This window comes from Trachurus trachurus, assembly GCF_905171665.1.
Source record: "Trachurus trachurus genome assembly, chromosome: 10".
Lineage (NCBI taxonomy): Eukaryota > Metazoa > Chordata > Actinopteri > Carangiformes > Carangidae > Trachurus > Trachurus trachurus.
Genome location: NC_139894.1, coordinates 21996283 through 22023831, shown reverse-complemented (window position 1 = coordinate 22023831; position 27549 = coordinate 21996283). Strand labels below are relative to the sequence as shown.

The 27549-nt window shown below is 40.5% G+C and overlaps 5 protein-coding genes across 5 annotated transcripts; 3 read left to right on the top strand and 2 right to left on the bottom strand.

Annotated features, from left to right (window-relative positions):
* Positions 1–1735, top strand: LOC310992092 (putative alpha-ketoglutarate-dependent hypophosphite dioxygenase). Its single transcript, XM_083980072.1, has 6 exons — positions 1–182; positions 381–645; positions 732–823; positions 1104–1243; positions 1331–1435; positions 1529–1735. Exons 1-6 carry the CDS (start codon positions 53–55, stop codon positions 1613–1615), a joined length of 819 nt encoding a protein of 272 aa, XP_083836198.1. The 5' UTR covers positions 1–52; the 3' UTR covers positions 1616–1735.
* Positions 1736–3312: 1577 nt separating this feature from the next.
* On the bottom strand, positions 3313–5010 carry LOC310992197 (glutamine amidotransferase-like class 1 domain-containing protein 3, mitochondrial). Its single transcript, XM_083980213.1, has 5 exons — positions 4893–5010; positions 4320–4432; positions 4030–4201; positions 3740–3941; positions 3313–3645 (listed from the first exon to the last, which is right to left on the bottom strand). Exons 2-5 carry the CDS (start codon positions 4425–4427, stop codon positions 3453–3455), a joined length of 675 nt encoding a protein of 224 aa, XP_083836339.1. The 5' UTR covers positions 4428–4432; positions 4893–5010; the 3' UTR covers positions 3313–3452.
* Positions 5011–5630: 620 nt separating this feature from the next.
* LOC310992448 (uncharacterized protein) lies at positions 5631–10067 on the top strand (the record flags this gene model as incomplete). The annotated part of the gene is made up of 9 exons (XM_083980503.1): positions 5631–5685; positions 6133–6246; positions 6369–8045; positions 8138–8237; positions 8749–8897; positions 8993–9105; positions 9192–9281; positions 9374–9496; positions 9589–10067. The coding sequence occupies 9 exons, from the start codon at positions 5631–5633 to the stop codon at positions 9787–9789; spliced, it is 2622 nt and encodes an 873-aa protein (XP_083836629.1). The 3' UTR covers positions 9790–10067.
* Positions 10068–17521: 7454 nt separating this feature from the next.
* LOC310992344 (uncharacterized protein) lies at positions 17522–22444 on the bottom strand. Its single transcript, XM_083980363.1, has 11 exons — positions 22373–22444; positions 21391–21556; positions 19695–21305; positions 19511–19603; positions 19299–19403; positions 19097–19206; positions 18807–18998; positions 18549–18711; positions 18283–18448; positions 18056–18150; positions 17522–17966 (listed from the first exon to the last, which is right to left on the bottom strand). Exons 2-11 carry the CDS (start codon positions 21545–21547, stop codon positions 17881–17883), a joined length of 2778 nt encoding a protein of 925 aa, XP_083836489.1. The 5' UTR covers positions 21548–21556; positions 22373–22444; the 3' UTR covers positions 17522–17880.
* A 320-nt stretch (positions 22445–22764) lies between these two features.
* Positions 22765–26732, top strand: LOC310992157 (cis-aconitate decarboxylase-like). Its single transcript, XM_083980166.1, has 6 exons — positions 22765–22865; positions 23255–23309; positions 23434–23621; positions 24028–24120; positions 24580–24785; positions 25369–26732. Exons 1-6 carry the CDS (start codon positions 22848–22850, stop codon positions 26294–26296), a joined length of 1488 nt encoding a protein of 495 aa, XP_083836292.1. The 5' UTR covers positions 22765–22847; the 3' UTR covers positions 26297–26732.
* The last annotated feature ends 817 nt before the right edge of the window (positions 26733–27549 follow it).

Sequence of the window (27549 nt, the reverse complement as noted above, 5' to 3'; positions counted from 1 at the left end):
TATAAAACCTTGAAGGAGCCTGAGGCATCAGCAGTAAAACAGTCAAACAGAGATGTCTACAACCGCAGCCTCGCAGCAGGAGATCTACAACCAGCAGGGCTATCTCACAGCCCTGCCTGTACTGAACGAGACGGAGCTGAGGGAAGCCAGACATGCCTTCGCTGAGCTGGAGAGGGAATTTGGTAAGAACCACCAGAAGATACGCATGTTCACAAAAGGAGTGCAGAAATTAGTCGGAGCAACAACTGATATGACCCATACTTTATAGTTATGTTAAACATTGACAGTAATGTAGCTCTACACAGCCATAAATTAGCACAATAAAGTGTCACACGATTTGTCAGTGAATAGGTGTGTTGTGTATTTGTGTTGACTTCCAGGTGAGGAGTACACCCAGTACAGTCTCCACAATGTCCACCTTCAGTATCCGTGGGTGATGGCTCTGACCAAACACCATCGAGTCCTGAACGTGGTCAGAGCCGTCTTGGGCCCTGACGTCATCCTGCTGGACTCACGCTTCATCTGCAAATACCCAGCACTCAAACCAAGCAGCACCCAGGAGGAGAATGAAGAAGGAGAAAGCAAAGCTGATGGGAGCACTGCAGAGAATGAACTCCCTTATGTGGCCTGGCATCAGGACATGAGGTAGAGTTTAGAGAGTGAAAAAAACACTGAAAGGTTTTGTTCTATGTCATTCGTGTTAATTAAGTGTAAATGTTGTGTGTTCACAGGTACTGGGGTATTGCTGGCGGCCCTGTTCTCTCTGTGTGGCTCGCTTTTGATGACTCACTGAAAGAGAACGGAGCCCTTCAGGTCATCCCAGGTACATCAGCTGCTCATTTATGCTTCTCTTGCACATTTATCCCCACAAGCAACTGTACTGGTAAAGCGTGGGGAAAAAAAACTGTTCCTCATTCTCTATTGTGGAGTAACAACACTGGATTTACTTCCTCCTGAAATCAACAAACTGCTTCACAGAGTTGAGCTTTTTCACCATTTATGTCCAGAGCCACTGACCTGGTTGGACTTTAACTTAAATCAACTATTTGATGACATACTGTAGGTGAACTTCTTTTCTTCTTTTCCTTTTCCTCCTCCTGTAGGCAGTCACTGTTCTGGCATGTTGCCTCATCGTCAAGCTGTCCGCCCCGGAAACATGCTGTCAGTCAACCAGGAAGTCCCAGAGGAGCTGGTGCAGGCTGATGAGGCTGTGTTCTGCCCTCTCTTGGCTGGGCAGATGTCTGTAAGTTCAATTGATTGTTTCTTCAAGATCATGTTATTATAAATAAGTTTGAATATAGTTAATTAAGGATTTAATTTGCTTTCTAAGATCCATGATGGACTCCTCGTCCATGCCAGTGATGCCAACACATCCCAGAAGAGGCGCTGTGGGTTTGTGATCCGATATGTTCCCACCTGTGCTTATCCAATACAGGTGAGACAAGCATGAGAAGAAATCTATTCCTATGTTCAGGTTCTAATGCAACTCCCATGGTGTATTGATCCTGACTCTGTCTGTTCCTGATAGGATCCTGATCGTCCCAGGAAATTCCATGCTACAATGTTGGCCTGTGGAACGGATGAGTTCAACCATTTCTCACGCAAAAGCACATGAATAAGTTACTTCCTGGATTCTTCCTACTATCAAAACTATTTACTCCTACTACACTTCACAGTAATATAGGCCTATCACACCTACAGTACAACGGATGGTTATATATAATACTGTATATGAAAAAATTGCTACAGATCCCTGTCATATATTTTGTTGAAAAGCTTTAAAATGTCTCAACTGTTTATGAACTAAATGTTTTTGTTAAGAAAAAGTGGACATTGTATTGTGCCACATATTTAATTTGACTGTTTTATAACTGTAAGCTTTCAAATAAAAGTGAATAACCAAACACTGGCAAGTCAGTATTTTTTTTTACTTGTGCTGCTTTAACAAACTGTATCTGTATATTTGATTTGAAAAACACTGCTGGGTTTATTTTTGTAATTAGAATTTGATAAACAAATGCAAAATCCACTGGTGAACACGTCAGCGCATCGAGGCACAAACACAGAAATCTGTAAAAGATCCACCAGTGAAGTCAAAGTGAATTACTCCATGGTTCACCTGAGTGATGTAAATTCATACTAAACTCTATGGATATCTTATTTACTACCTGAAACCCTCCTCTGCTTCAAGTTTATCCTTTGGCATATTTACAGTAATGCGCAAAGACCTGTCAAAACAGAAAACAATGTACTGTGTGATGTTCAAAAGAATGTTACTTTCAACAAGTTCTGTACTACAATATCTATTGATCCATGAGGAGAACAAAATAAACATGTAATATAATGAAATGGATTTCTCACTCAGTGCACACAGGAAGAATGGTGAGATGATGGAGGGGCCGAGCTCAAGTCAAGGCCAAACAGGTAATGAGCTCAGGACACAGAGCAGAGAGTGTCAGCTGTCCAGGTACCACAGCTGTGCGAGCGAGTTTCTGTCTGCTTCAGCCCAGCAGACACGTAACTCTACGGCCAGTGCTTAGTTTAGGTAAAACTGAAAGTAACAATGCAATAAACTAATTAGCATTTTGATGTTTAGATACTGATGCTGGCATTTTATGACCAAAATCAAACTTGACAAGCAGACGGATTGGGGGTTTCTGTTGTAGTTCAAACTGCATTGCTTCGGGAGGGGTCTGAAATATGCATGCAAATCAAACTGGTGTTGAAGAAAACGTATGAAGATTGTAAACAGCTGAATTAATGTTTAAAAATTCATAAAGCTGTGGGTTGTTTGAAACTGAATGAAGTTTCTTAAGGAAACTAAGAATTAAAAAGAGAGTGGGATCAGCTGGAGCTAACCTGACTAATGGATGGCTGGTGCTCTGGGCCGTTGTAATGGCAGCACCATTTTTGTCTTTGTGTGTCTCTGTATCTCTGTGTTTGCTTGTGTGCTTGTGTGTACCCAGCTGCTGTTAATTGTGTTCAAAGTGATGGTAACTCCTTAGTTACACATGTTTAAAACACCTTTCAAAGTCTTGCTCACCACTCAAAGCTTATTAACTGCTTTCACTTAAAGCTTCATACTTTCTGAGAGAGATAACTCTGAATGTGGTTATGTGCTGTGTCTGAAGCCAGTGGGGCACATAAACATGAATCCATTAAAAAAATGGTTCATACAGATGTTTCTATGCTGGTACTTCTTAAATAGCATCTCCTGAAACGTAATACACTTATATGTATATGAGAAAGTTATCCAAAGGTGTTTATTATGTGGGTTGTTCAATTGTACAAAAATAAAGGAAAATCAAAAAATGTAATTTATAGAGTAGCTTTTATTTAAAATCTTGAAAACAACAGACAGATGCTCAGAGATAAGTGTAACAAGTTAAGGGAAAATCACAACCAACTGCTTCTTATTAAGTCAATAAAAACAAATATCCAGACTGGATGTCTTAGGCCAGTTTCAGCGTCTCTTTAACTAAGACACCTACTCCATCATAAACCTGATGAATGGGAGCCTTGCACATGAAGGCACAGGTGGTGACCAGCTTGTTTTTCACATCAACATGAGCTTCTTCCACTTCCTTGTTCACATGTTTGCAGCCCATCTCCTTTAAAACACCTGCAGTCTGAGCAAACGGCCACCTGAAGAGGACAACAGAGACACAACTGTCCAATACAGTCTGTATGTATAAATATCCATAGACATTTGCTGCTGATGACAAACTCTTTGACTCACTTCTCACAGTCTTTGTCCTGTCCCACGGTGAGCTCACAGCCAGGCAGGATTTTGGCAGCGAGGACGGGGGAGATGCAGCACATGCCCAGAGGCTTTCCAGCTTTGTGGAAGGCCTTGATGATCCTCTCCATATCTGGCTGGATGGTGCAGTCCTTATTCTTCACTGCCCAGTCACTCAGGTTCTTAGCCACACCAAAACCACCTGATGAACCACACACACACAGGATTAGTTTACAGTAGCATACAGTAGGTTCATTTATGAGGTTCATTTATGGCTGACTCATCCTCACCAGGGATGATGGCGGCATCAAATGCTGAAACATCTAACTTGGCCAGATCAGTCACCTCACCCCTGGCGATACGGGCACTTTCCTGCAGGACGTTTCTTTTCTCTGCTGTAGGTTTCCCCTCACAGTGGTTTACAACGTGCATCTGATCTACATTCGGAGCAAACATCTGCACCTGAAATGAAACACTGACATGTAAAACGTCCTATAAGTCTTTGTAGACTAGACTTTATCCCAGTGGCTGTGTAAAATTCAAGATTATGATGGTGTTGTTATTTTGGATGCAAAATTACTTTTGCTCCAGCACGACTCAGGTGGACGAGGACAGCAGAGGCCTCGTGGATCTCTGTGCCATCATAGACGCCACAGCCTGAGAGGATGACTGCAACACACTTTGCCATGATTCCTATAAACACACAAGGCACATATGTAGTCGATCCAAACTACATAACTTCTGTTTCTATGACATCATTCTGTGTTTCTCTCCTATTGTTTCACTATCAGACATGAAGAACATTTGGTTAACTGAACACTGTGCCAGAGCCAACTGTTGACACATGTTTACAAAAAAAATTTACACAGCCAGGTGAGAAAGGAGTCTCGGGTGTGCTGCAGTTGCCAGGTAACACTGTTGACACCAGTTAGGAGATGTTCAAGAAGAGGTTTGATTCTCAGCTGGAATAAATTCATGCAGTTCTTGAAGATCATGTACATTTTCTCCACAACTAATTTAAAACATTAAGACATTGTAATTAACTTAAATTAAAACTTTTTTAAACTTGATTATTTTTAAGGTCTTACATAAAAGTGATTGAGTTATAGCAGAGTTGAAATAAAAGTAGTATTATGTATTATATATTCCTCACCTTGTGTGTGCAGGTGGCCTTGTGGTCGTGTTGAATGGAGCTGCTCAGTAGAAGTGTACAGACTGAACTCTGAGGCAGACTCTTTATAGTCCTGCCAGTCTCCACCCACACCAACCTGTTGTCCAACAGGCTGACATCATCGTGCACCTTACAGGAAACCAGGAACACTGTTGGATATTTATGGTCCGTTTTGGGAAAACGCTGAATCATTCCTCTCAAAGTGTTAAATAAACAATTGGGATGATAAAGCATAAACCACATAAATGATTTATTACAAGCTAACATTTAAACACCGCCTGCACCTTGTCAAGTCATGCATTTGAGATAATCTAACAAAGAAACAAGTGTATTGTAATAGTCTCCTCAATTTATATATTAAGGGGAACACAAAGAGGCAAAGTATCTTTAGGCCTATCACCGTACTTAATACTTTTACTAGATATAAGAATAATGTGAAGTTAGATTACAGAGGAATTACTGAATGAGGTAGCCTATATAACGCAGGTGTGTTTTCTTACACCCATTAGCTAACATTATAACCTTGCCCATGATGTATGTATGATGATCCATGCGGGAACACAATAGGAAAAGCCGATTTTCTCCCTTCTTGCAATGACGGATCCGTGTTATTTCCCAGAGAGGCGCAGTCTCTCTGCTCAGGTTACTCCCGCTGCGTAATGACGTCACGTGCATACGTATAAAGCGCAGCCGCCTGTTTCCAGGGACACCACTCCTGCTATGGCTCAGCTCGGCTCCCTGCATGTGTCCGTGGGCATCCTGGGCATCTCTGGCGGTAAAGTTACTCTTATTATTCTGTTACCAGTGTTAAGCATTATATTCAAACAGACATATATCTACTCTGCTGTTAGCTATGTTATGTCGCAAGGAATTTCAATATGAATATGCTAAATATCCTAGTTTTTGTTGGTGTTTATGTTGGTAGCTATCAAAAGTCTTTATTATTTAAACCCTAAAACCGTAAAAACATTCCAACAGCAGCCAGAAACTAACTCTTTTCTTATCAGTGGGCTACTTATATAAAATGGTTAAGTGACAACTTTATTTAATAGGGAGATTTTACATCCAGCCATACTTTTAGATGTGTAAATTACTTTAAAAAATAATTATCTGATTGATTAAAAAATACATAAAATTAAAAACATGACAAGTTACTTTTGATTTTAATATAATCTAAAAAATAATTTAAAAAAAAAGGTTGTTGCCTGTGTGAATTCTACAGGTTCACTTCTGCTTTTGGTGAACGACTATGCCAGCTCTCCTGGAAAAGACTTTATCCCCCACACTGCACTGGGGGTTCTGCTCCTCATCATTGCAGCTCTCTTAGCTTATGCAGGTTGGTTTTGAAAACTGCAATCACACATTTAATTCATTTGTGCCTAAGCCTGTTTTGTTTTCATGAGTGAAAGTGGTAAATCTCTCCCTGGTCTCTCTCCTCTGTCCCTTTCTGTCTTGCAGGTGTCCGGCGCAGTCTGTCCCACGCCCAGCTGTTTTCCTCTGTGTGTCTGACTGTCTCTGCCCTGTGGTGTGGTTCAGGTCTGGTGTACATCCTGGTGGGACAGGGAGTGGTACGGCCAACAGACCTGAGGTCCTCTCTGATCCCAGGTCTGGCAGCGTTCACTTTAGCTCTGTTCATCATCGGCAGCGTTGCCCTCATAGTAAAGAAAGCTGTTCTGGCGGTCATAGCTATTGCTATTAGCTTAGCAAGTGCCCATCAAATTGCTGGTCTTGTGGCTGCAGGGTTCGGTCAGTCTGCAACAGCTGCTAACTACCTCCTGGTCTGCCTGGTTGGTGTTTACTTTGGATTTGGGCGTCTGCTGTCCATTATCACTCACGGTAAAGTGGAACCTCCAGGAACAGGCCTGAAGAGAAAAGCTGAGCTGAAAACAGAGCAGGACCAGGGCTGTAGTGACGCGGTGTCAGTGGCTTTGGTGATGAACCTGCTGTCTGCCTCTGTGTTGGCCTGTCCTCTGTTAGGTGTGGTCCCTCAGCTCTCCATCGGTCACGTGCCCTGGCTGTGGACGGCTGGAGTCTACCAGCTCGGCATGTGTGTCCTCTTTTACAGAGCACTGGACACATTAGCCGCCACTTTTTGTGGCTTCACTGCTGTGTTGAGATTTGCAGAAGGCTACAGTGCTCTCTTATCGCTCTACTCAATCCAGCCTTTCTCCCCAGTTCCCTTCCCTGTCGTCTTCTCTGTGCTTTTCTTCATCTTGGCTCTGTTCAGTTTTCAGAAGAGCTTGGTGGAGTTACTCTACCAGTTATTCTTTGTGGCCTATTGTATTGCCATTGCAGCCCAGCCTCGAGGCTTCTTCCAAGCAGGCACTCAGGGTGTCCAGGCAGCTATATTCATAGTCTCTGCCCTCATGCTTTTAGTTACCACTTTCAACATGGTCTCCAGCACCAAGATTCCCACAGGCCAGGGCTATTTCAAGGTTTTATTCTCCAGGACGCAGCAAATTACCATCCGAGCACATGATAAAGAGCTGCACACACCTCACCTGGGCTACTCCAAATACGCAGATGCTGAGGTGTTAGGCCACGCCTGCAACGTATTGGCTGCTTTTGCCGTCACAGCCACAATTGGTGACAGAAATCCTCTTTCTGTTCTGGTGCTGCCCTGGGTGGTGGTGGCTGGCGGGGTGCTTCAGCTGCTCTGTGGCTCAGTTGCTTTTTCTCGGGGTAAAACCTTCGAGAGTACAGTTTTCATCGTCTATGGCATGATGTGGACAATCTGGGGACTGACACGGTACGGTGGCCTGTACGGTGACACCAGAGGCTTCAGTGTGGCTGTCGGCATCATTAGCTTCATGCTGTTTAATGTTTTAGTGACAGCTGCAGCACTGTTTCTCAATCTCACCTGGTTTGCCTACACCTTCACCTTCCAGCTCATCCTCATTAGCTTCCTGCTGGATGCAGTGGGTGCTCTGCCTTTTGGTTATGACATAGGAGTCACCATCATCTTCGGCCTCGTCAGCTTTTATTGTTTCCTCGGCCAAATGTTCAACAGCACCTTCCAGTCCCCGCAGATCCCCTTTGGGAATCCTCTAATCAAGCTGAGTGGTGTTGGGGGAGGCGTAAATGTCTGTCCACATGTACCAGCCCGTAAGGCCACATCTGTCCAGCAGATTGCAGGTGAGATATAAAAGACAAAAATGCAGATTTCTAAAATATATATTTGATTATGTACTTGATATGAGATATTTTTCTTCTCTTCTTTTCTGCAGAAATCATGAAAAACGGCGGCATATGTGGAATGCCTACTGACACTGTCTATGTCCTGGTGGCAGCTTGCAACAGGCCTGATGCTGTTGTTAAAGCTTACAAGTCAGTTTTTTTAAACTATCTTGTGTTAGATTTCTGCTACCATCCCTTGTGTTTGGGTTGGTTTTGACCCAAGTCTTAAATCAGCTGTAAAACAATTATTTATCATCCCATTTGTTTCTCATCTCTTGGTTAAGTTGTCAGGCTTCCTTATCCATGAAAAGGTTGGTTTTGTACTTATGATTTCAGTTTTAACTCTAATTATTGTTTTTAGTGTTATAACTGAGTCAAAACCGACCCTAACAACACAAATGTCATCATTTTAACCAGAGCATTTTAGGATTTTTGTTTGTTTTATTTACTGTAGTTTAAATAATGGGTGTAAATAGTTTCCTGACAAAGTCAAAAAGCCTTGATGCAATAAACAAATTTATGTGGTACTTTTATGCATTAAAAACCTAAAAAACGGGGCGGTGCCGACCCTAACACAAGAGGAAGGTTAAGACCATGTCCTGATCTGCATTCATTTGTTGATTTACTTTCATTTCCCTCTAATTGTTGTGTTTGACTTCAGGGTGAAGAAACAGGCGCAGGACAGACCCATGTCCATGTGGATCTCCTCAATCAAGCAGCTGGAGCCTGTGCGACACCTGCTGAGCCCCCTGCTGCTGGACTTCATGGAGGCTGCATGGCCCTCCTCCATAAGCATGGTTATACCCAGAGGTAGGTGTGCGTTAGTCGACATTTATTGCATAAGGATGTGTGTGCCCTATGTTGCATGTTTTTCCAGAATGATATTGGTCTCTTGTCTTACACAGGTCCATGGATGGACATTTTTGGTTTAGGAGATGCTGCCAAACACATAGGGACTCCTCAAAGCATAGCTATCAGAAACCCAGACTGTGCTGTGGCCACCCACCTCATTAATCTGGTAAGTGCATAACAAACACTGAAGGCCTGTGGAAGAAACCTGTCAGCAGAGCCTTTAGTGAATACAAATAACTCTTGATTCTGCAGGTGGGGCCCATCGCAGTAACCTCAGCCAACCCTACAGGCGAGGCAGACACAACTCACCACAACCAAGTTTATGCCAAACTGGGAGACAAGGTAATGATATTACTGTAATTTACTTTTATTAAATCCAAGAGGCACGGATTTTATTTTTTACAGTAAGGTATTAATGTATTTTGCTGGGTTAGGTGGAAGGTGTCCTGTGTGATGGCCCCTCCCCAGAGAACATTGCATCTACTGTGGTCGACTGTACTAAAATTGAAACGGGACACATAGGTTTCTTCAGAGTTGGTCTCATTCCTAAATCCCAGGTAATATAACCATTTTGTTGTGTTCATACAGAGTACAGAGTGTATTGTATGTTCTCACTAATGCTGTCTGCATCTGTGTCTCTGTCTGTAAGGTTCTTCAGATCTTTGAGGAGGTTCAGAGGCGACACAGACAGGGACAGACCAATCCAGCTTTTGAGTATGATCTGACTCTACCAGATACACAGGACCTAAGTTCAAGAGAAGAAGACACAATAGAGTCGGGAAGAGGAACTGACAGCACAACACCATCCACAGTTTCACCTGAACAAAGCCCAGACCTCAGAAATGGATAGTAGGATCAATGCAGAGCGTAGCTTGCTACACAAAAAATATTACTGTAATGCTTAATCAAAGAGACATGTCACCAACCAGTTTTTACATGACCCTCTCATACATATGTGTGAAATTTCAAGCATAAAAATTTAAAGCACACAAACGATTGCACTATCAAATGTAATATGACTATTTACGTAAATGTAATTTGTGTTTTGTACTGTACATTTATATATATATTTATATATACGTGCTGATTTTTATGTATATTGCCTGAACTTCTGTATTATTTTTGAAAATGTTGTATTTTAAATTTCATCAACTGACTGCATACTTTCATACGTAATAAAATTACTGTAAAATTGATAATTACGTAAAAATTACTTGTAAAATGTAATTACAATTACATATACACATGAAAACATGTCTGAACAAAGTAAAACACATCATCAAAAACATATGAATATATATATATATAACTATATATACTGTATATATATACACACACAACAGAATATACTGTCTGAAATGCAAAAGGAGACAGACAGACTGATAGATAGATAGATAGATAGATAGATAGATAGATAGATAGATAGATAGATAGATAGATAGATAGATAGATAGATAGATAGATAGATAGATACCCTTATTACTTATTATTTAACAAAAGGGAAATTCAGCATTGGTACATGTATCACCATATTTACATGGTTATCAAACTGTCTCACAAAGAACATTTTTAAATATATAAAGAATAAAAAAGACAATTGTAAATGTAAAATATCAGTTGACCAAGTGGGCTATTCATCATACTGTTGCAAGTACAGCACCCCCCCCCCCCCACACACACACACACACATTTTCCGTTCACTCATTTAAAAAATTTTGACAGAACAAAGAACCTGCATATTCTACATACAGCAGTTTATGAGTATGAGCACACTGGTATTTATAATTCAGTTTTATTCATTAATAATATTATTTTTAAATACGTTTTTGAATCTGTTAAAGCAGAAGTAAGTGGTCCGGTCGTTTTCGCTAATGCTGCGTTCCAGGCAGGCTTTTGAAATCGTAAATTACAGCTTCAAGTCACAACTTACGACTTTGTAGCGTTCCAGGCAACCCACTCGTGTTTTTCCGACCTGTTTTACCGGTGAAAGTCACTATAACGGCCACTCGTAACTTCCGACCGGTGAACTCGTACCAGATCGAACTGGTACCACTCCACGGTCAGAAAAATACGAGTTTCCTTGAACGCACCATAACAGTCCTCGTCCCTACTTCGCCACATTCACGGCGTCCCTTGGCTGCACAGCCCTGCATGCCGTTCTCTCTCCTCATTGGATAAAAACTGTAGGATACGATAAATGTTTTCTCTTCTGCTCAGAGCAGAGCAGAGGGACTGACAGACCCGTGTTTCAGACCAAACACTCTATGTAAGTGATTGCTGTCGGAAGATATAACTATTTAAGACTTATATTAACACAAATATATCACTTACTTCTGCTTTAAGTGTGTTACACAGTTTGATTTCTAATTCTAGATTATTCCATTGATTGCCTCCTTTAATTGATATACATCTTTGTTTCACATTTGTTCGTACTTTTGCTTTTGTATACACATAAGTCCCTCTTAGTTCATATCTACTGGTTCGGGTCTGAAACATCCTCTGGACACCATCAGGAAGCATATTATTATTTACTTTATACATAATTTGAGCAGTTTTATAGTCCACAAGATCATTGAATTTTAAGGTCTGTGGGTTTATGAAAAATGTGTTTGTTGAGTCTCGATAATCAGCCCTTTTGATTATCCTTATTGCTCCCTTTTGTAATATGAAAATTGGTTTTATAATTTTTTTATACGTATTCCCCCAGACCTCTATGCAATAAGTAATGTATGGCTCAACAAATGTTCGGTACAATAAATGTAGTGAGTATTTGTTGAGGATGTATTTTGTTTTATTTAATATTGCAATAGATTTTGATATTTTGTTCTTTATATGATTTATATGTAGTTTCCAGATTAGTTTCCCATCTATAATAACTCCTAAAAATGCATTTATATTAACTCGTTCTATTTCAGTATTATTTATCATAATTTATTGTTAAAGCAGAAGTAAGTGATATATTTGTGTTAATTTAAGTCTTAAATAGTTATATCTTCCGACAGCAATCACTTACATAGAGTGTTTGGTCTGAAACACGGGTCTCTCAGTCCCTCTGCTCTGCTCTGAGCCGAAGAGAAAACATTTATCGTATCCTACAGTTTTTATCCAATGAGGAGAGAGAACGGCATGCAGGGCTGTGTGTGCAGCCAAGGAATGCCGTGAATGTGGCGACGTAGGGACGAGGACTGTTATGGTGCGTTCAAGGAAACTCGTATTTTTCCGACCGTGAAGTGGTACCAGTTCGATCTGGTACGAGTTCACCGGTCGGAAGTTACGAGTGGCCGTTATAGTGACTTTCACCGGTAAAACAGGTCGGAAAAACACGAGTGGGTTGCCTGAAACGCTACAAAGTCGTAAGTTGTGACTTGAAGCTGTAATTTACGATTTCAAAAGCCTGCCTGGAACGCAGCATTAGCGAAAACGACCGGACCACTTACTTCTGCTTTAAAGAAAATGAGTTTATTGTTGGTACTTCAGCGTGTCAAGCTTCTTTCACTAACATAATGTATAGGCCTACAGTATATTATCTGAAATGATTAGCTAAAATAATAAGATAAGATAAAATAATGACCTGACTTGAGAAAATCAACCTTGTGAAAATCCCTGATAAAGTTTATTCTGATTTAAACACATGTCACACATTAGTGCGAGGTTCTTTGTAGACAAAGGCCAGAGACAGTTATGAAAGAGAATTCAATCGAAACGCTAAAATACCTCTTAAAAACCCAGAGAGATAAAACATACGACAGCTGTCTCACAATACAAATGACACTGTCAAGTCTTAAAGCGAAAAGAGGGCATAATAAATATAATAATAATAATAATAATACATTTTATTTGTTGGCGCCTTTCAAAGCACCCAAGGTCACCTTACAGATGAAAGAACAATAATAGAAAACAACGACACAGATAACAGACATTAGTACAGTAGCAAAATAAATATACAAATAATAAACATGCAGAACATACAAATACAGATGGCTAAATGGATGGATAAACAATTGAGGTTAAAGGGAGTAGGCTACTTGACTTGAGTCCCAAGTACATGAGATACGGCAGTCAGTTCCTTCATTCTGGCTCTGCTGCTGCGCCCTGAACCTAGCAAACCTTTGTCCTGTGATAGGTGGTAATCAACAACAAATTGAAACAGCAAATGATGCCTTAATTAAATACTGTTCTTTCCTGATTTTATGTCGGTAAGGCAAGTGCTCTGGAAAACACTTCCTCATTATTAATGAACAGAGTGATGGTTAATCCTCAACAAATAAATCGACCTTTACCAGAAACCAGACTGAAAAGAACTATGGAGGTGAAGGGCAGGGCTTTGATTTCCAGAAACGTGTTATTTCCTTCATTGGGAGTCAATGAATAAACAGGCTGTCTGCACCAAAGGGTGCAGCAGTGTGTGTTCTTCAGACACTGTTACCCACTGTGAGCAACAACACGTTCAGCAGAGCGACATCCACACCCAGGACCTCAGACAGTAAACTCTCAGACCAGTGATTTTTTTCGGACTGTGTTTTGATATTAATGTGCAAGCATTTGCATTGCATGTGTAAATAGCTCTTACATTTTTAGACTGTGCACTGATCTGTTTCACCTTCCCCAGAATCCTGTTTTCACCAGCTTTATTATGATGTACCTGCAGCATCATTCCTTCAGGAAGTGGCAGAAAAATTGCCCCACAAATCGTAAATGTTACATTGTACCTTTCAGAGTAATTTATCCTCATGATAATGAGTCACTAAGAAGGAACAGCAGCTTCTCTGTTACTTTAAGGAAACATTTATCATCTCAATAGGGAAATCCCAAAGATGTATTATGGTTGACATATAACATACAAGGCAAATGACCCACTGAAATCAATGCAAGGTAATTACAAGGATATTTCCTTACTGTTACAGACAACCAAGTATTTCAGTTAAAGCAACATCATGAGTTTAAGGAAACATTTATCATCTAAATAAGGAAATCCCAAAGATACGTTAGTTTATGGTTGACATACTTTCAAGGTGACACGGCAATTGACCCACTGACCCTCTTGAGGTAATTACAAGGATATTTCCTTACTGTTACAGACAACCAAGTCTTTCAGATAAAGCGACATAAAGAAAATGATCTACTCCAATGTCAACAAGAGCTTGGATCATGTTTAAAGGCTAGATTTATTTCAAAGGGATATTTCCTTATCTCTCTCTACCATTCTTTAAATGTGATGTATCAGGAAAAAAAATCTTTCTCCTTGGAAGAATGACGTTCTCAATCAGATTTGAGCAGAGCCGGGTTCGCCTGTGTTTTTTTAATGTCACAACTCAGATTTGTGCAAGTTTTACCATGATCAAAAAGTATTTGTGGACATTGGGTGGCCTTTTGCCTTCTTTTTTTTTTTGCAAATGAAACCTGACATGTAATTTAACCTGCAACAACACTATATTGCAAAAATAAACTTTCCAGAAAAGGCCTAAAAATGAAGCTGCTTGTCTAAAAAAAAATTAAAATCACTTCTTTGTCTTTAAGCATTACAGCACCCTGGTTTACGAGACAATAAATAAAGTTGCAGTCAGTAATAGAAAACTACCCCAATGAGCACAATGACATTGCATATGAATCTAGTCAAACCAGTGATGTGAATGTTAAATTAGCTTTCATCAGGTTGGTCATATATCCTTACAAACATTGTGAAAACAGTGCACCTTTGTTAGGGGATAAGGATCTGTCAGTTGGTCCACACAGACATGTTGGTTGAATTGATCTCAAATTTGGTATCTTTGGTCAATTCTGATGATTCTGAGGATCTTACTTTTCATCCACTCCTGCCAGCAGATTGAGGTTTTCAGTGAAATATCTGTGGGACTAGCAACACATTTTCATGATTCTTAAAGGATCAATCCTTTTTCATGTTGGCAGTCTCCTATACTTTTCTTCTGTTGTTTTAGATTCAACATTCATGTTCATGTAGCATTTATTGTGATTACTTTGGCGATTGATTTACTTTTCATTCATAACAATCAAGTCAAAAATCTAACTTTTGATTTATGTTTGCACTGACATAGCCAACAGCCTACTGTGTTTTTGTGTTTATTACTGTAACAAATGTTAGCATCTTAACATGAGAATATATGGATGAATGGTATCTTTAATATTGGACTCTTTTTCTGCCTCCTGTCTTATATCTTGATATTTAAAGATAATTGAAATTATCTCGAAACATCTATTTATTAAAAACCTACATTGCTTATAATATTATTATGCTGCTTTTAGGACACAAATCGGTAACACTTCACAAATCTTATGCAGATCAGTCAAATTTTATTTATTTTCACAGAATTATTAAGTACAAGAATATACAGTTTTCTTTTCCTGAAAATTAAGTGTGGAATGAGGAACATACAGTATAATAAATACATATTTACACAATTATCACACAGAACATCATCATTATTATTATTATTATTATTATTATTATTATTATTATTATTATTATTATTAATCTTTATTGCAGACACAACAAGCCGTCCATATCAACAACAACAGACATGATAAAAACAGAGTTAAGAAGGAGAGAGAGAAAAAGACAGACACAGAGAATCAACTCTCCACATAATTCATAAGCAGGCTATCCCACCAGTGTTTTCTAAGCCTGGAGGAATACCTATAGCAGCTCCAATCAGGGCTTGTCAAAGCCCCAATAATGCTGTTCCCTGAGTCATCCAGACGGCACATAAAACGATACATAAAATTTCTTAGAAGTGCTTCACAATTGGGTACATTTAAATTAACAAAGAGTTGGCTAGCACTGTGCCACCTGGGCACCTGAAGCAACAACCTCAGTCCATCATTGTAGGCCACTATGAGCCGCCGCATACTGCTTTTCTTATAGCTACACCAGAGGTGAGCTGTATACATTGGTGTACAGAAAGATCTAAACATGTCATAACAATTTCACAAAAACATTTTTGATATTTTGGAAACTAATCGCATAGTTTTTATACTTCTTGCCAAACTTACAGACAGACCATTATCTTTATTAAGCCACAGTATGTGAGCTGAGATCTGTTTCACCTTCCCCAGAACATCACAAAGCATCCTGTTATCAACAGCTTTAACATTATGATGTGCCTGCAGCATCATTCCTTCCGGTCAGTGGCAGAAAAATTGCCCCACAAATCGTAAATGTTTATAATGTAGGCTACCTTTCAGAGTAATTTATCCTAATTTATGATAATGAGTCACTAAGAAGGAACAGCTACTCTGTTACTTTTATCATCTAAATAAGGAAATCCCAAAGATACGTTAGTTTATGGTTGACATACTTTCAAGGTGACACGGCAATTGACCCACTGACCCTCTTGAGGTAATTACAAGGATATTTCCTTACTGTTACAGACAACCAAGTCTTTCAGATAAAGCGACATAAAGAAAATTATCTACTCATATGTCAACAAGAGCTTTGATCATATTTAAAGGCTAGATTTATTTTAAAGGGATATTTCCTTATTATGTGTTATAGTAGTGTCATTTTCCACTCTACCATTCTTTAAATGTGATGGATCAGGAAAAAGACTTTCTTCTTGGAAGAATGACGTTCCCAATCAGATTTGAGCAGAGCTGTTTGCCTGTGTTTTGTTTAATGTCACAACTCATTTGTGTTTTGTTTTTTTTTGTTCGTTTTTTTTTTTTTTTTTTGCAAATCACTCATCATGACACTTGGAATATAATTTAACCTGCAACAACACTATATTGCAAAAATAAACTTTCCAGAAAAGGCCTGAAAATGAAGATGCTTGTCTAAAAAAAATTAAATCACAGACTTCTTTGTCTTTAAGCATTGTAGCACCCTGGTTTACGAGACAATAAATAAAGTTGCAGTCAGTAATAGAAAACCACCCCAATGAGCACAATGACATTGCATATGAATCTAGTCAAACCAGTGATGTGAATGTTAAATCAGCTTTCATCAGGTTGGTCATATATACTTTTCATCCACTCCTGCCAGCAGATTGAGATCTGTGGGACTAGCAACACATTTTCATGATTCTTAAAGGATCGATCCTTTTTCATGTTGGCAGTCCCCTTACTTTTCTTCTGCTGTTTTAGATTCAACTTTCATGTTCCTGTATCATTTATTGTAATTACTTTGGCGATTGATTTGCTTTTCATTCATAACAATCAAATCAGTTATGTTTGCACTGACATAGCCAACAGCCTACTGTGTTTTTGTGTTTATTACTGTAACAAATGTTAGCACTCTAACATAAAATTTTCAACATAATTGAAACGAAACATCTATTTATTAAAAACCTAAATTGCTTATAATATTATTATGCTGCTATTAGGACACAAATCTTCGGCATATCAATCAAATTTTATTTATTTTCACAGAATTATTAAGTACAAGAACATACAGTTTTCTTTTCCTGAAAATTAATTGTGGAATGAGGAACATACAGTATAATAAATACATATTTACACAGTTATCACACCGAACATCATGTAACAACAATTTCACAAAAACATTTTTGACATTTTGGAAACTAATCTCAGAGTTTTTATTTTTCTTGCCAAACTTATACAGACAGACCACATCTTTATTAAGAAGAAGAAAGAAGAAGAAACTTTATTTGTATAGCACCTTTCGCAGGTAAAAACCACAAAGTGCTTCACAGTGTTAAAACAGTGGCAAGCCACACTATGTGAGCTGAGATTCTTAAAAGGAATTTCTTCCCAAGAAAGTAAATTGTGAGCGACACATTGATGTTTAATTAAACATGTATAAGCAGCTCTTTTCTATTTTTCTTCATATTCTATTCTTCTTAAGCTTATATCAGACTTTCTCGTATTTTTCCTAAATTGCTTAAGGGATGGATGGATGGATGGATAGATGGATGGATGGATGGAGGAGCAGCTCGAAATAGATCTTGTAGAGATGTGAAGTTGATGATCACACCATTGTGCTTTTCACTCTGTCAAAAATCTGTCGAACCTTTACTGCCGGGACGCAGCCTTCCCTCACAATGGTGATTGTCCCTGAGGAAAGAGTTAGACAGGTTTGGATGAGAAACCAACAGACAAAAAGAACAAATGTATTGGAGGTATTTTTCCTTCGTAAAACCTACCTTCGTCAATCTTGAGGCAGTTGACAATAGTAGAAGCAACAAGTTCATTCGAGTTTCCATCACACAGAACTCCTTGGAGCTTGTGTCCAAGTCGACTGCAAAAGACAAAAATGTTGAAAAGGGGATAACTATGTAAATGTGCATGAGATGCTCACATATATAGGTCAAATAATTCCCCTACAGTATAAGGACTTGAGTACAGTTTAGTCCTGTAAAGAGACGCTTACTTGATGACCATGCTGTGGTGGGTGCTGTCTACCTCTCCACTGGGATTGGCTGAGGTGATGGCGAGGGGTCCAGTGATGTCACATAGATGGCAGGTCACAGTGTGGTCAGGGACACGGATCATGATGCTGTCCCTGGTACCAACACGGTCATAAGCTGGCCCCACTCCTACACACAAAAAGGTTGTAAGTTTAAAGTTAAATGCTGGTAACTGTCATTTATTGGAGTTAAAGTCAGTCATATGTTTAACTGAAGCTGCCAAGTGTACCTAGCCTCAACAGCCAGTCGCCTTTGCTGACAATGCAGCTGATTCCTCCAGGATACACATTCCTCATAAACTCCCAGAGCAGAGGACTGAAGGGAGGCTTGGCTGCTACCAGCTGGTCCACACTAGAGATGCAGATACAGATGGGCTTCTCTGCTGGTCTGTCCTGAGGCAGATCAAAGACAACAGATTGATTACTGATTACACAGTGGAATCTGGAATTAATGACATATCCCATAATGCCTCATTGTTTATTCTCACTTTAATGTTGTAGATCTTTTCTATAGCTTGAGGGTTCTTGCAGGAAGCAGCCAGGGCGTAGACAGTGTCTGTGGGAATACCACAGACTCCACCTTCCTCCAGAAGGCCAGCGATCTTCAGGAGACCGCTGGTGTGTCGTGAATTTGCCACTGGACAGGGTGACTTTTCAGAGGTGTCCTGTTTCACTGTCTCCTACGGCAGGCCACAGTGGAAGGAACACATTCATAATGGGTGAACAGGATGAAAACTGCTATCAGTGGGTAATACAACATGAGTCTTTTGATAGATACCTTTATTAAGGGAGGGCCCATAGGTAGTAGTCTCTGTGAGAAGATGCAGTTGACCAGAGATGCCAGGGCTCCATATATACAAATGATTGAAAAAAGAGCAAGCACAGCCACTGTGGAAAAGATTGATAAAGTTTTTAACCGTATCTACATTTAAAAAAAAAAAAAAAACCTATGAATATGTGTAGAATTAGGCTGTACTAACTTTCTAGTTGGTATGGCAGTCGCTGCAGGGTGGACAGCAGGAAACAGACCAGAACAGCCTCCATGATTGTTGTGAGAAACAACAAAACCAGGTTCCTGTGGGCAGCTGATAGAAACAATGGAAGGAATTACATTACTGTCTCAACTAGTGATGATTCAAAATCATAAGCACAATAACAAATCTTTTCAAAGAACAAACATGGGTAATCATACCTATCAGCATGAGGAAAGCATTAATGACCAGGAAAGCAATCGCTCCTGCTGTAAAGCCATTGAATGCCTCACTGGGAAATTGTAGCAGGTCACCTGAAAAACAACAAAACCACAAGCTGTGCTTAGAATTTTGTGTAATTCAATTATTGTGTAGCTCTACAATCAGATGTTTGAACCAACATACCAGCAAACCTAAACCAGGTCCAGGTTGCCCACACTGCTACATAGAAGGACGAGATGACAGATCCAAAGCGTCCACCTCCAGTGACTTGCAGCCGGCTGACATAGATCTGGATGATGGCTCCAGAGATTAGGACCCAAGGGACAGTCAGATTGAGGAAGGAAGGATTTGTGCTCGACACACGTGTATGGAGGGCTGAGAGAGCTGCAACCCCATTGGAGAGGTAAAACAGGGCATCTGAAACCTGAAGCACCTCCTGGTCTTCTGCTCTAGACTTGCCACACGTGAAAGCTTTCTGTAGTTGGTCAGTGGAGATGGGCTGTGGGCCTACAGGGATGAGAGACTTCTCTGCTATTGTGTTGATGAGGCGTGAGAAGGTACCATACAAGGAGGCTGCTGTGAACAGGGAGCAAGCTACACCAAAGAAGATGTAGTAACCTTGGATTGGGATCTGGGGTATTGTTGATACTGTGAGCAGGACAAAGAGCAAGTTGTGGATCAGTTCCAAGACGTCCATGTTCAGGCCTCCCACACAGAGCACCAAGGCTGCTGCCACAAAGAACCAGTCCCCCACCATTGCTGCCCTCCCTGAGACCACTGTATTCTCCCCAACAATCAGTACAGATAGCACAAACTCATCCCAAGCCTTGATAAGCCAATATGTAGCATGTAGACCAAACTTTGTTGTATGGTAACAATCTTGGCGCAGATAGGCGTAGTAGCTTGAGAACAGCTGGGTGACTGAGATGATGGAGACCCATGTAACTCCTAAGCCAAAGGAGTCCATGTACCCAAAGCTGTAGAAAGCAAAGACAAAGGGGGCAACAGTGTCACAGAAGAAACCCAAGGCCATGGGCTCTGCATATTTTGTGTTTTTCTTCTTCTCTTGGCCAATGCTCTGGGCACTTCCTGAGTTGGTGGTCCCAAGCAGGAGAACATTAAAGAGAGGGGTGCCAAAGCCTTTGAGGACCCATCGCTGAGTCAGACCTTTGACAAGCAATGCAGCCGAACCATAGATGGCAAAAAGGAGAATGAGCAACTCCAGAACTCCGGAGACCACAAGAGCCCAGGAGCTCGCCACTACAGCTACTGCTTCAAAAATCAGGGTGGCTGTGATGGCCCCAAAAACAAAAGGCATGATGTAGTTGACTGTGGCCGAGCAGAAGGCTAGGAGGAATGACAGAAGGATGTAGGGGACCAGACCAGCAATCGCTGACTCATTTAGCGTCAGAAATATATTGCAAGCGTCTGAAGTGGAATTCAGACATGTGTTGTTTGTCACATTAGTGGACAAGGACATGTTGTTTGTCATTTGATCTACTAGAGGTACTGTAATAGTAGTTTTATCGGACTCGTTTAGGGCCAGAAATACATTGTACAAAGGGATATCTGTGGTGGTCATCGTGATATTGGATGGGGAAAAAGTACTCATCATTTTATCTGATAGAGTAGTGGGAGTTATTAGGGCACCAAAGTAGATTCTAGTTGCTCCAAAACTGCTCCAAAGGGCAGCATAGCCAATGAAGGCAGTGCCACTCAGATGATCGTATTTTCTGAAGGAAAGCAGTCCAGCCACCAGTTGGCAAATGCCACCAATTACAATGAGATGGACACCTGGAAAACCATGAAACTGAATTTAGTCACAATTTTACATGGCCGTCGACTATATTGTCTAAACAGAGTTATCCAACAATTTTACCTGCCAGTATGTTTTCCACTCCTTTTGGTGCAATGCCAGTATGTGCTGCATTGAAGTTCTGCAGAAGTACCAGGAATGCACTGATCCCATTGGATAAAATGCCCAAAACTCCTGGTTCACCATAAAAACTTGCTGGAAACCCATCTAGTGTTGCCATAATGTCAAACTGTACGGGAACAGTGAAAGGTGTGACACAGGAAACGTTTCAATGAATGTAGATGCTGCACTCAGCATTAACACAAAACTTACAGTACAGTACAGTACAAGTGAGTCAGAAAGTGAGAATACTGTGTTATTCTTGTCAAAGTGGGATTATCTAAAAATATTTTGCAAAATATGAGGCAATTCTTCATCCAAATTATAAGCATAGTGAGTAAAGTTACTGTTGTGAGTGTCTGAGTGGAAAATACTCAAATACAAACGTTCTATTAGTCAAACTGTACAAACACAAAAAACAGGATTAAAAGCAAATAGTAACACATGTAGGAAATATAAATATATTGTAATGACATTAATTTATATGATAATTGATTTTTTAAGTTAAAATTAAGATGGGGCATTCTCCTCTTTCAGAGTTTTTTCTCTTTTTTCTCTCAGAGGCCTCAGAGTCCCAGACCCACCCACGGTGCAACATGACAGAAGAATAGCTGTATTTACCTTCCCTGTCCTAAGGACTGGAAAGCAGGTGTCCACATAAGTAAACTACTTATCCTTAACTAACTCACCGATGTTTACCCCAAAGGCTAAGGTACTGTTTTTAATTTTAGGAAGTTATTCTGGAAATAAACTTCTTCTTAGCTGACATTTACAAATGTTATAAATAACAACATCAAATTGTAATAATATGGCTGTGGGTAGATATTAAGCCTATTAGAAGAGCACATCATGATCATCAATTTCTTTATATAGCATTTCATAGGCAACATGTAGTTAAGTTTTTTTTGTGCTAGGCAGAAAAAGACATTTGAAAATTGTGTCTTACCTGAAAAAGATGCTCAGACAAGTGAGCTGTTGAGTTGTTCTGAAGCAACGAAGAAGGTTTGTCATAAATAAGGCTTCCTTATGTGTAGGAGGAGTTCATGAAAATTCCCCTACACTATCCTATAACCTGCTACCTGGAAGGTGACATCACTGCCTCTCATCATAGACAATGAAGTTACACTCCTCCTTCCCCCTCCTCGAAGTTAGTGGTGCTGTTTATGATGACGACAATGATGAGGTCTACTCTGGAAATTCCTTGTTTAAATCTGATAATGTTTTGTTAAGGATATGCTAGCCCTTCCCTGTTCCTCCCTGGCTGGTATCAGGGGTCATTGTGTGTCCTGGCTTATATAAGGCAGGTGCCCTCTCAGTATGAAAAGCATCAGCATCTTCAACAACTTGTTGACTGCAAAACTACTGCACCAGTGGGGAAAGAAGAAATAAGAGCAACGTGAGAGAAACAACTGACTGAAGCTATGATCTCCACACTACAGGTAAGGATTCATTATATTAATAGAGATGTGATATTTTGTGATTTGAAAAAAAGAAGAAGCATAAATCAAGTTTATGTAAAGCTGATTTTTGTGGAGCAACCTTGAGGGTAGTTTTAGGATTTAATATAAAACTTATAAAACAAAGCTGTCACTGTGTGGGTGTTGCACCTTATTGGCAAAATGTGGAGCATATCTCACCTGTTACAGCACCGCCTCTTCGGCACAGCAGCTCTTTCAAAAGAGGAATTTTTTTAGTAATGAGTTTGACAAAGAAATGGCTTCAAATCACTGCACATGTCCACAGCCTGTTATAGATATAAGATGCAAAACAATGTTGTATTAGTGCAGTAAATGTGGGTCTGTAAATATATTTCCTGTTTGTCCGGCAGAAAACCATTAGACCAATGTGGGCTGCCAGAGGACTGCATAAGTCAGCAGTGGAAGGTAAACTCAGCTTTCCTTTTTTTCCATTACTTCCACTTGATTCGACATAAACATGTACACTTGTATCCCTCATCTCTTTTCTCTTATTTGATCACCATGTCCCTTGCTCCTTTCCCCTCTGCAGTTCTGAAGAGTCCAGCCCCTGAGGACACAGTCACAGCCAGCTTTGGGAAGTTCATCAGTGAAATAAAGCCTCAGCATTTGTCCCCCACCGTCCTCCACCGCAGCAAAAGGATGGTGCTGGACAGCATTGGGGTTGGTCTGATTGGCAGCACAACAGAGGTGTTTGAACTGGCCCTGCAGCACTGTCAGGTGAGGCACAGGACGGAGAGATTAAAAAGAAGGGACAGACTAACATTTTTATCAGATCTGTGGCAATGAGAAGGATGAAAGCAAATGCCTTACTTTGAATGCTATGTGTGGACAGACGAGATGAAGGAAAGCAAACACTGTTATTATTATAACATTGCACTCATATAACTTGGGAACAGACAGGTTTTTATGGCTTTTGACATTTTTTCCACACATTTCCCTGATTGGTTTAGGACTTACAAAGAAACTTATTCAGTCTCCATTACCTGAAGAGTGATGTGCCTGAGCTATTTAAAGTAAAGTTCATGTAATTTGTGCTTGTCTTTGTGATGACTGGAAAATATTGTATTAAAAATGTCCCTGTGACGACTCCCTGTGTTTACCTGTCTCTGTCTTTTCCCCTCAGCACATGTACGCACCCGATGACATCAGCTCTGTTTATGGACGTAGGGGCACCAGGCTCTCCCCGACACTGGCAGCTTTTGTCAATGGAGTGGCGGTGAGTGTGAATAGGTGGAACCGATGTGTCACCATTGTCTGCAGTACACCAGACAATTTCAGATGCACTAATATCATTACCTCAACCGAACCATGGCTATCTTATACTCAACTAGATGTAGCACAATCTGGACAGCCTGCCACAGTAGGGGTTGATGAAAATTGACCTTTTCATATTGGTTTCCATCATTATGTCTGCAAACATAGTTTGGCCACCACTTCTAAAGAAGTCATGAGGATGTAAAGCTGATGCCTCCAGTCTGCATGTTCCTTTGATGGTTAATATGTTATGGCAAATGAAAAGATTTTCCAGTTAAAGCACACTGACTACAGGGGGCACTTATAGTGAGTGTTGACCAAGAAGTGCAGTATTGGAAATGTAATCATCTGATGTTCAATCTGTTTTCAAGAAACTATTATGTTCAAACATTTGATGATGATGAAAATGTTCTTGTTTCAGACTCACTCCATGGACTTTGATGATACATGGCACCCTGCCACTCACCCCTCAGGAGCAGTTCTTCCTGCTGTGTTGGCGCTCAGTGACATGATGCCCGCTAATAGAAAACCTAGTGGCCTGGACTTCCTGCTGGCTTTCAATGTCGGCATCGAGATCCAGGGACGACTGATGAGGTTCTCTAATGAGGCCCACAACATCCCCAAGAGGTGAGAACCCCAGAGTCCTATTGGTAACGCCAACTATAATTTATGGGCTAATAGCAGCAGGTGGAAATAAGGATAAAGCCAGTTCCTTGCTAAAACATTTTTTTTTCTTTTTTTACAAAAGTCTCAAGAGATCCATATACAGTATGACTCTGCTGATCTCTGCAGTGTGGTTTACAAAGCCGGTGCAATGTAATGTGCAGTCTGTCAGTGGTGCCAATGAGCTGTGAAAGGCGTGTTACAGAGAGGACAGCAGAGGCTCTGTGGGTAATGTTAGCACAATTAGCCATGTGGAGGAGAATCACACTAGACTCCTTTTGCCAAGTGTTTACACCCAGTCAAATGACCCACCACAGCATTTGCTTGTTTTTCAAGTACTGAAATGACTAAAACTCAACTTCCTTTAACATCCCTGAAATACACTGTCTCTGTCTGTGGAGAGGAGAGTCACGTAGTCACTCAGGCTGGGACATATTTACACACAGGATTTCTGCTGAAGCCAGGAAAATTTAAAATGCTCCTTTAGTCACGAGACTAATTTGCTCCAAAACAAGTAACCAAAGGCTCTCTTCTCTCTCATCACCAGGTTTCACCCTCCCAGTGTGGTGGGGACAATGGGAAGTGCAGCTGCCTGTGCTCGCCTCTTGTCCTTGGATGACTCCCAGTGCAGTCACGCCTTGGCCATAGCTGCTTCTCTATCTGGAGCCCCCATGGCCAATGCTGCCACTCAGTCCAAACCCCTCCACATTGGCAATGCTTCACGTTTGGGGCTGGAGGCTGCTCTGCTGGCCTCCCGAGGCCTGGAGGCCAGTCCCCTGGTGCTGGATGCTGTGGCAGGGGTGGCCGGCTTCAGTGCTTTTTATGAAGACTATGTGCCACAGCCTTTACAATCACCCAGTCATGACAGCCATATGTTCCTGCTTGAGGAGCAAGACATGGGCTTTAAGCGTTTCCCCGCCCATCTGGGGATGCACTGGGTGGCAGATGCCGCAGCCTCGGTCCATAAGCTTATTGTGGGACTCGGCCCTGGCACCGTCTCCCCAGCTCAAATCCAGGACATCCAGCTCAGAGTCCCCAAATCAAAGTACATCAACAGGCCTTTCCCTGAGTCTGAGCATGAGGCGCGCCACTCCTTCCAGTTCAATGCCTGCAGCGCTCTCCTGGATGGCGAGGTGACGGTACAGTCCTTCACATCCGCTGCCATGAGCCGCCCTGAGCTGCTCGCTCTGCTGAGCCGTGTTCACATGGAGCATCCTGATGACAACCCAGCCAATTTCAACCGCATGTATGGCAAGGTCCAGGTGACACTTGTTGGAGGAGACATTCTGAGCGGGCGCTGTGACACCTTCTACGGTCACTGGCGCAACCCACTGACCGATGAGAGCCTGAGGAAGAAGTTCAGAAACAACGCAGGGTCGGTGCTTCACTCAGAGAAGGTTATGAGGCTGATTGATGTGGTGGACGAGCTGCACAAACATGAGAGCTGCACCTCCCTTCTCTCAGAGCTGCAATGAACATTTACAGACACACATATCAATGCAAAAGAGAAATTATTGTACATAAATACATAAAATAACATTTTACCCACAAATATATTGTTAAATATGTTTAAAGTTATGCATTTTTGGTTAATGGTGACAAATATTTAATGTCCAAATTAACATGCCAAACCTGCAACATTTGCATGGGAAGTAGCTATTGTATAGGCCATTAAACTACACTTGCTAATCGACAGTTTTTTTGTTTTGTTTTGTTTTTACAACTATACTCAATTATTCACTGCTGAAAAACACAGAAATACCTGCTGGGACATCTGAACATTTTTATCAAATGTATATTGCAAAGTTATTGGATTGTATTTTTTCATTCCAGATCAATGAGATCAATGTTATGGCTTGTGAAAAATGAAGGAAGATTTACATACTTTCAAATATTACCATTGTACATAAAACTGATTATACTGAATATAAACTGATTATACTGATTAATGCCAACAATTAATTCTTAAAATGTTAATGTTGTTGTTTGACATTAAAAATAAATATTACATAAATGTAGTATTTTTGTTTGTGTTTTTATATTCAATAACTAGAATTTCCAATAACAGAGGACCATGTTTTTTAATCTGTTGTCTGTGGTTTAAAAAAAAGCAGAGAACATTAGTGACTTATGAGGTTGAATAGTGCAGCACATTAGTCTGATATTAGGTTAATTTATGACAATAAATTATTTGTAGAGATCATTAAACCTCATTTTCATCACAGGGACTGAGATTTTTGTGTCCTTGAGTTGAAGCAAGCAGGACGTTTGCAGAGCAAGATAAGTTAACAAGTAACTGCAATGCATACAAAACATAAAATCTGGTGTTTTCCATTTCAAGTGAGTGCATTTGTACTGTACTGAGCAAAATAAGCATCCGGGTTTGAAATAAAAAGGAAGTGCTGGAAAAACAGGGTGTTTTCCTCATTCTAATTTGTGGTCCAAAAGTTAATAATTGGCAATAAGTCTGAGGAGGAAACAGACACCTTTCTTGGTGACACACTCTGTTTCATGCACCTAGGTCAGCAGTTATCAGCCCTGTCTGGACAGGGTGTTTCCACAATTGAGGTTAAAGAGATTAGAAGTAATTTCCAGTAATACTTTATTAACGTGAGGCCTCTCTGACAGACAGCGGCAGACTTTTATTTCATACACTTTTCTCTGTTATTCAATGAGTTAACAATGTAGTGAACACAACAGTTTACAACAACCTGGTCAAATCACTAAA

Bases quoted from the DNA above. Each gene is read 5' to 3' on its own strand.
- LOC310992092 (XM_083980072.1), top strand. From the start codon at position 53: ATGTCTACAACCGCAGCCTCGCAGCAGGAGATCTACAACCAGCAGGGC. The intron at 183-380 runs GTAAGAACCACC...GTTGACTTCCAG, and splicing joins TGAGCTGGAGAGGGAATTTG to GTGAGGAGTACACCCAGTAC. The intron at 646-731 runs GTAGAGTTTAGA...GTGTGTTCACAG, and splicing joins GCCTGGCATCAGGACATGAG to GTACTGGGGTATTGCTGGCG.
- LOC310992344 (XM_083980363.1), bottom strand. From the start codon at position 21,547: ATGGCAACACTAGATGGGTTTCCAGCAAGTTTTTATGGTGAACCAGGA. The intron at 19,604-19,694 runs GTATGTTGGTTC...GTTGTTTTTCAG, and splicing joins GACCTGGTTTAGGTTTGCTG to GTGACCTGCTACAATTTCCC. The intron at 18,712-18,806 runs GTGAGAATAAAC...GATCTGCCTCAG, and splicing joins AAAAGATCTACAACATTAAA to GACAGACCAGCAGAGAAGCC.
- LOC310992197 (XM_083980213.1), bottom strand. From the start codon at position 4,427: ATGGCAAAGTGTGTTGCAGTCATCCTCTCAGGCTGTGGCGTCTATGAT. The intron at 4,202-4,319 runs GTAATTTTGCAT...GTTTCATTTCAG, and splicing joins TGAGTCGTGCTGGAGCAAAA to GTGCAGATGTTTGCTCCGAA. The intron at 3,646-3,739 runs GTGAGTCAAAGA...TGTCCTCTTCAG, and splicing joins CAGGACAAAGACTGTGAGAA to GTGGCCGTTTGCTCAGACTG.
- LOC310992157 (XM_083980166.1), top strand. The intron at 23,622-24,027 runs GTGAGGCACAGG...TTTTCCCCTCAG, and splicing joins TGGCCCTGCAGCACTGTCAG to CACATGTACGCACCCGATGA. The intron at 24,786-25,368 runs GTGAGAACCCCA...TCTCATCACCAG, and splicing joins GCCCACAACATCCCCAAGAG to GTTTCACCCTCCCAGTGTGG.